The sequence below is a fragment of the Anabrus simplex genome, chromosome 6 (genome assembly GCF_040414725.1).
Source record: "Anabrus simplex isolate iqAnaSimp1 chromosome 6, ASM4041472v1, whole genome shotgun sequence".
In the NCBI taxonomy this organism is placed as follows: Eukaryota; Metazoa; Arthropoda; class Insecta; order Orthoptera; family Tettigoniidae; genus Anabrus; species Anabrus simplex.
The window spans coordinates 160,280,385-160,288,567 of record NC_090270.1 but is presented as its reverse complement, the minus strand read 5'-3'; the positions used below and the strand labels follow the sequence as shown (position 1 = coordinate 160,288,567).

The 8,183-nt window shown below is 42.7% G+C and overlaps 1 protein-coding gene across 1 annotated transcript in view; it reads right to left on the bottom strand.

Moving 5' to 3' along the window:
• Nucleotides 1-4,618, bottom strand: part of LOC136875911 (uncharacterized) — a 469,584-nt gene extending 464,966 nt beyond the window's left edge. Inside the window, exon 1 of the mRNA XM_068228250.1 lies at nucleotides 4,488-4,618. Within this exon, the coding sequence (XP_068084351.1) occupies nucleotides 4,488-4,510 (23 nt within the window). The 5' untranslated portion in view covers nucleotides 4,511-4,618. The remainder of the gene's footprint in view (nucleotides 1-4,487) is intronic.
• Nucleotides 4,619-8,183: the final 3,565 nt, after the last annotated feature.

Below are 8,183 nucleotides of genomic sequence, written 5' to 3'. Positions count from 1 at the left end.
GGGATACAACTGGGGAGTATGACCAGTACTTCGCCCAGGCGGCCTCACCTGCTATGGTGAACAGGGGCCTTGTAGGGGGATGGGAAGATTGGAAGGGATAGGCAAGGATGAGGGAAGGAAGCGGCCGTGGCCTTAAGTTAGGTACCATCCCGGCATTCGCCTGGAGGTGAAGTGGGAAACCACGGAAAACCACTTCGAGGATGGCTGAGGTGGGAATTGAACCCACCTCTACTCAGTTGACCTCCCGAGGCTGAGTGGACCCCGTTCCAGCCCTCGTACCACTTTTCAAATTTCGTGGCAGAGCCGGGAATCGAACCCGGACCTCCGGGGGTGGCAGCTAATCACGCTAACCACTACACCACAGAGGCGGCAATAATAATAATAATAATAATAATAATAATAATAATAATAATAATAATTGTACGAGGTTGGATTCGGACCACTACATTGCCTAGCCTCAGACACGGGCAAATTAGCGAACAATAAAAATGCACGAGGTTGGATTCGAACCACTATACTACCTAGCCTGAGACACGCGCACATTACCGACTCAGCCACAAACACAACATGCATAATACCCCCCAAAAGTGTAGTGATTACTAAACTACGGTCCTTCCACCTCTAAAGTTAACATCCATACAGAACCTTGTCACGGTTTACGGCGTTCAACTTTCTACCATTAGAGATAATGTGACGAAATCTATGAATTCGATCGTATTACGGGTACATGTGTTATTTCAGAGAGCAATAAATCAAATGTTTGTAGAATGGTCCGTAACACTGGGCGGGGAAATTGAGGAGAGCCGTTTTTCCTTTGTTACTTCCATGGCTCTATATTACGAATATATTGCTGACACGCAGGTAGGGTGCAGAGCAATATCGATCTTAAGGGTTTCATAAAACTAAATAGTAAGGGGCGGATGGGCCATCGGGTATATTCAGGAGATGGTGGTTCGAAGATCGAATCTCACTATCAGCAGCTCTGAAAATGGTTTTCTGTGATTTCCCATTGCTATACCAGACAAGGCTATGCCTTAATAAAGATCACGATTGTTTCCCTGCCCTATCGTCGCCTTAAAAGATGACCTACGACGTTAAATCCCTAGCAAGAACATATGTATTTTGGTATAATTTAAATCTTAAACCATTTACCTACAGCCTTTTGAAGAAGAACCCTCAGAACACGCGATAACCATGCTAAAGGATATATTATGAATTACTTCTGCTAATTACATCACTTCTGAAAGAGTGCCTCAGAACATGCAATACCTACGATGGAAGATGTATTACACCTTACTTCTGGTATTCATGTTCTTGATTCACGGTCTTTTTATTAAATGTCCCAGAACACGCAATAATTATGCTGAAGGCTTTATTACGATGTAGCTTCTGTCCTTACATCATTGATTCACGACGTTCTAAAGAAGTATCTCAGACCTTGTGATAACCTGTTGATAATAATGTTATTTACTTAATTCTTCCTAAGCTCTCGAGATACGAAAAGGTGCTAGAATTTTGTTTGGCTGGTTTTAGTCGATCTTTTATAGAAGCAAAGGACACGCAGTTACCGTATTTAAACGCTTAATTGACTACTAAACCTAAGGATGTAATACAATTTGCATTTGGTACTGACACCACTGACACCACCTGTTAAAATAGCGTCGTGAATATAAAAAACTATACTAAACATGCATTACGATTTTTAAAAGAATTAAACTGTTATATAATAGCGTGTGGCCTCCGGAGCACGGTGCAGGTCTGTCGAGTAGACTCCCACGGGCGACCTGCTCGTCTGTTAGGATAGAGCCCTACTTAGGATGAAATGTTGAAGACGCCGGACATGCCAAGTCCTCAAGCGAGAGGAATTGACCAATGAAGGTTAAAATCTCCCGACCCGGCCTGAAATCGAACACCGGACCCTCTGGACCAAAAGCCAACATATTAACCAGTTAGCCACAGAGCTAAACCATTGGTTCACGATCTTCTGAAGGCCTTAGCAAAAAATTTGAGGAGCTTTTTTTTCAAAAATCGATAAATGCTCAAATTTTGGAAATTGAAATTTTTGTAGTTACGTATCAACCTTGTTGCCATGCATGATCTTTTAAAATGCTTCAGTCAAAATGCTATATTTCCCGTAGTTATAGGGTGTTGGAAAAGGTGAGTTTTTCAAAACTCGATATTTGTTGTCAGCCAGTTAGAGAGCAAAAGTCGATAAACGTAAACTGCTTTGTACTTCTAAGAGAAAATGATATCGTAGGGAAGTAAATTACTGGCCAGTGATTCCCGCCAGAAGCAACAATATAAAAATATAATGGTTCACACAACGTTAACTCAATCTGTGCTAACTTCTGCACGAACAAGGTAGCAGTAAAGGAGTGATTATAATATGGATGTTCATGGAAGTGATTCAGAAAATGACATACATGTAACCGATCGCTCAGGTGGTAGGAAGTTGAAATCAAGAGTAAAACCACTTACAAAAGCCCAGCAAGAACAAGAGAATACCAACTATTTCATGTTCATTTGGGCTACATCATGGCGCCGTCAAGACACTAAGTTAACACTGGGAAGCAAAGGATCTGAAGTTAGGTGCACTGAAGACTTTGCGATCTATGATGCCTTTCAAAATAACTGCCCAAAGGGTGATGACTTATGAATAAAAAAGGTATTGTTGTCAGTATCAGACACTTACAGTAGAAGTCGTGTCGAGGTTGAGATACTGAATTTCAGGAACTGCAGCCAGGACATAAAGAAAACGGGTACTTTGCAAAAAAAAAAAAAAAAAAAAAAAAAAAAAAAAAAAAAAAAAAAAAAAAAAAGAGAGTAAGCAAGGCTAAGAACAAGTATGTCTTAAACTTCATGAAGCATTTTTAAGGACATTGTTGAATGTTATCATTCGGTTTCAGATGTCAAGTATTGGAGTTCGTATTGTGTTTGTGTTTTTATAATGTTATGTTACTATTTTGCACTTATGTTTCTCAACCTGTTATGGAAAAATTTTGTACTAAAGAAGTGTATTTTTATGCAATATGAACAAAAAAAGATGCCTTCTTAATAATAATATTATATAATGATATTTATTAATATTTTGAATTTGAATATTAATAAAAATTTAACTTTCAACTTTACATTTATCGACTTTTGAAAAACTTCAGAATTTCATCCCTCTATGATAATATCATCATCATCATCATCTGTTTACCCTCCAGGTTCGGTTTTTCCCTCGGACTTAGCGAGGGATCCCACCTCTACCGCCTCAAGGGCAGTGTCCTGGAGCTTCAGACTCTTGGTCGGGGGATACAACTGGGGAGTATGACCAGTACCTCGCCCAGGCGGCCTCACCTGCTATGCTGAACAGGGGCCTTGTGGAGGGATGGGAAGATTGGAAGGGATAGGCAAGGAAGAGGGGAGGAAGCGGCCGTGGCCTTAAGTTAGGTACCATCCCGGCATTCGCCTGGAGGAGAAGTGGGAAACCACGGAAAACCACTTCCAGGATGGCTGAGGTGGGAATCGAACCCACCTCTACTCAGTTGACCTCCCGAGGCTGAGTGGACCCCGTTCCAGCCCTCGTACCACTTTTCAAATTTCGTGGCAGAGCCGGGAATCGAACCCGGGCCTCCGGGGGTGGCAGCTAATCACGCTAACCACTACAGCACAGAGCTATGCTAATATTAAAAATGAAAATTTTAGAAATATCAGACATAATCAAATTCGTGCTTTAAAAAGTAGTGCAAATGAAAAAAATGTTGTTCATAGAATTAGTATTTCGGTATGATATTTAAAAATGCATTCCATGAAAAAAATGATTTTTTTTTTGCACTTACCGACTTTTAAAAAAACTCCTCATTTATTACGATATAATTTTGGTAATTAACCACTAATACATAGCTTTATGAATGTCTCTTAGATGGCTTTAGCAAAGAATTTATCATGTCAAAGGTTTGGAATTTAACTATTCATCCACGACTCTTATTTAGACTTTTTCTAGGATGGATTTACCAAATAATGTATGAGAATTCAAGTACTGATCTTCAATATATTTCTCAAATGGTTTTAGCACAAAATTATTACGGAGAATTTTTGAATTTAAGAATTGAACCAAGGCTTTTCGAAGATTTTTCTCAAATAGCTTTATCAAAGAATTAATCACGACATAATTTTGTAATCTAGCTATTGGTCCATAGGTCTCTCAAGGTGAATTTATCACGACAGAATTTTGGCATTTATTATTGATCCACGGATAGGCGTATGGATGATCCGATTACGACCGAATTTAAGTCACTGATCCGTAGCCCCTCTGATGGCATTTCTCAGAGGATGCAGTAGATCTACTGAGGATTTAAATCACTAACCCACAGTCGCCCGATGAAGTGCCTCAGACTACATGATGACTGTATTGGAGGATTTCTAGGTACAGGACATTGAGATTTAAGACATTACTCGAGAAGCTAGCCCTGTTACCACAAATATCATGCTGTGAGTCTTACCTGGCTATGTGGAGTGTCCTCATGTCGAAGTTAAAAGCACGGCGAGTCGTCAGTCACTTGAACATCCGCGCGGTCACACTGCTCACCCGTCGGCGGTGTTGAGAGTGAAATGTCTTGCACTTGAAGCCAGCACGTGCAGCTGGCCAACTAACCGACATTCAGCTTCTACCTCGCCTTAGCTAGCACCTCACTTTCTCCTCCCATCCACGCTCACTTTTACAACCGGTTTTCGCGACAACAAGGAACTCCGGACATCCAATAAGGAAAGTGTAATGACAATAATCCTCAACAATACAGAAGGTCGCTGATCTCACGGATCAAGTCACGACTTTACCGAACTCAGCGTACGGTATCCATTGAGCACGTGCTACAATGCGCAGCTGGAGTACGGGATGTTCGTGGTTCGAATACTGTCTGCACTACTTGTCCTCACCTACTAAGACATGGTTTAAAATTTGCTCGTATTCATTGGTTCGAATCGCGACCGCGGTGATTTATCGGCAACAGTATTGAATGTGTACACTCTCTGGTGTATATTCACTCATAGGGGGTGACCGCTGCTCACCTTAAAAGGCCTGCAGATTACGATGTAACGCGTTTTTAGGGCGAAAAATCCTCTCGGGCGTTATTCTTAACTTTTCTAGAACGGAGCCGTTATCCTTATCGTACGATAGACAGGGTCATTGGCGATATGGTTAGGAAAGGAGTAGGCTTGGGAAGGAATTGACCATAAGTAAGGCACAGCTTCAGCACGGGAAACAATCTTCAGGGCTCTGATAAAAGGGTTCGAACCCACCATCTCCCGAGTGCAAGCTAACAGGTGCACGGCTCGAACCGCACAGCCAACGCGCTCGGTTGGGGTGAGGCAGACGAAATGCGTTGCCACTGGTTCTCACCAAGGCGGCCATTGTTCCAAACCCAGCCAATGCGCATAAACATCTCCCCGCAACCTCCGCAAAAAAGGCGCTACAGCTCTGACGGGCCTTGGCTTACCGAGCGGCCGTTGCTTAGCTCGAAGGCTCACAGATGATCTTATCGTCAGATAGCTCCTCAATAGTTCTCACGTAGGTTGAGCGGGCCTCGAGCCAGCCGCCACATGCAGATAAGAATCAATGACCTGGCCAGGAATCAAACCCGGGGCCTCCTGGAAAGAGACAGGTTCGCAACTCCTACCCCATACCCCACAGGGTCAGCTCATCTATGCACATCCTTGAGGTTCGGATTCCAAATAAAATTGGAAGTTTCGTGGCTATGAGCCCAAGAAAGAAAGAAAGAAAGAAAGAAAGAAACAAACAAACAAACAAACAAACAAACAAACAAACAAACAAACAAACAAACAAACAAACAAATAAAAAGCAAAGAAACTCCATGACTCTACAGCCTGACGGGCACTGGCCTACCAAGCGTCCGCTGCTTAGCTTAAAGGCCCTTAGATTACGAGGTAACGCGTTTTCAGCGCGAAACATCTCGGCCGTTATTCTTGACCTGACCAGGAATCGACACTGGGGCCTGCGGGCAAGGCTCGCTACCCCTAGACCGTGGGGCCGACAAAATACGAACATAAAGCTACAAGCTTGCTTTCCTCTTCTCAGTCCTGTCTCAGTTATAGCAATGCCAACCAGTACAGACACCACAATAGCACAGACGCTCCGGAGCCATTTACACAAGCTTAGTACATGATGAGGATGATTGCATCAATATTCCTAGAACAAGTCTGTGAAGTCTGTTAAATAATTAGCCCGTAGGCTGGTTGGATCCTCATAATATCAAAGAAAATGAAAATCCACAGCCTGTTTCCAGTCATTCGACCGGGTCAGGAATGGAATGAATGAAGCCCCTATCTAGCGGCGAGAATAGGAATCGTGCCGGCTGCCGAAGCCTGTCGCACTCCTCTGGGGCAATGATTAATGACTGACAGGTGAAAAGACATGATAGTGGAGAGTGTTGCTGGAATAAAAGATGACAGGGAAAACTGGAGTACCCAGAGAAAAACCTGTCTCGCCTCTTCTTTGTCTAGCACAAATCTCACATGGAGTGACCGGGATTTGAACCACGGAACCCAGCGGTGAGAGGCCGGCGCGCTGCCACCTGAGCCACGGAGGCTTCTATATTATCAAACAAATAAAGACAAAATATAATTATCTCCTTTACAGTGGTTTTTCAAATTTCTTTACTTGAACATCGAGGATGCATGTAGCTTTTTTTGTAATCGAAGTGTTCATTAGTCACGTGCCTTACAGTTTTTCGTTGACCTCGAGCCACAGATCGTGATTTTCCATTTTTGCAAATCTGAAATACACGGACCGAAATTTGATCCTCGATCTCTCCGGTAATAAGCTACTGATAACCACTGGACTGAGATATCGTGCCCGAAATGTCTAACTTAGGCCTAGTATTCGGGTTTACTGTCTTAGAATCATTGTTACCGATTTAGTGTTTTTCTCACCGAGTCTTGTGATTTAAAATGTCTGTATGGTAGATGTTTTATCTGTCTTACGGATAACAGGAATGTTGGTGGATTTTATAAATTATATATTAAAATTGCCCGCCTCTGTGGTGAAGTGGTTAGTGTAATTAGCTGCCATCCCTGGAAGCCCGGGTTCGATTCTCGGCTCTGCCAACAAATTTGAAAAGTAGTTACAAGAACTGGAACGGGGTCCACTCAGCCTCGAGCGGTCAACTGAGTAGAGGGAGGTTCGATTCCCTCCTCAGACATCCTCGAAGTCGTTTTTCGTTGTTTACCCACTTCTCCTCCAAGAAAATGCTGGGATGGTACCTAACTTAAGGCCACGGCCATTTCCTTCCCTCTTCCTTGTCTAGCCCCCCCAATCTTCCCATCTCTAATTATGCCTCTGTTCTGCATAGCAGGTGAGGCCGCCTGGGCGAGGTACTGATCCTCCTTTTTAGGTGTATACCCCACCCAAAGTCCCAAGCTCGAGGATACTGCCCTTGAGGCGGTAGAGGTGGGAACCCTCGCTGAATCCGGGGGGGGGGGGGGGGCGGAACCAACGCTGGCAAGTAACGGATGATGAAATGAAATGAAATGAATGATTAAAATCAATTTTCAACTGCTTGCCCCAGAATGTCTGGGCTGGCTGTAACCATCACGACTCATTTTGTGTATTATCCGGGGCTTCCTTCCTGACGCCGTGTGATATTTCAGATGAATCTTTCAAGTCGATGTCGATCGAGATTCGAACCTTAGTCATTCACATGGAAAGCCAACAGATAAGCCACTACGCCTAATCACCCCCTCCACCAATCAAAATAAAGAATTACAATATGCGTCTCGCCAACTCGACATTTAGGCTATAAAGCAATGACTCGTGGCAGCGTGGATGTGCCTTGCAGTACAGTTGTTTGGGTGCTGCAGGGAGCTTTACGTTACGCACGATTTTTCTTGGAACGAATGAAGCTGGTATTCATGTTGCGTGGTGTATTATAAAACACATATGATAAAATAATAACAACACAGTATATATCAGCAAAAATTACTTTATGATAAAACTCATTTTCGGAATTTAATTCCGTCATAAGTTATATTTATTTACACGTAACGTTTCTAAAAGATTCTGAAATATCTAACAATCCATATAAAATATACCGTTGATTAAAATCTTAGGTGGTCAGGTCGGTTTTCTCTGTAAAGAACGAACGAATGAAAAATAGAAAGAAAGAAAGAAAGAAAGAAAGAAA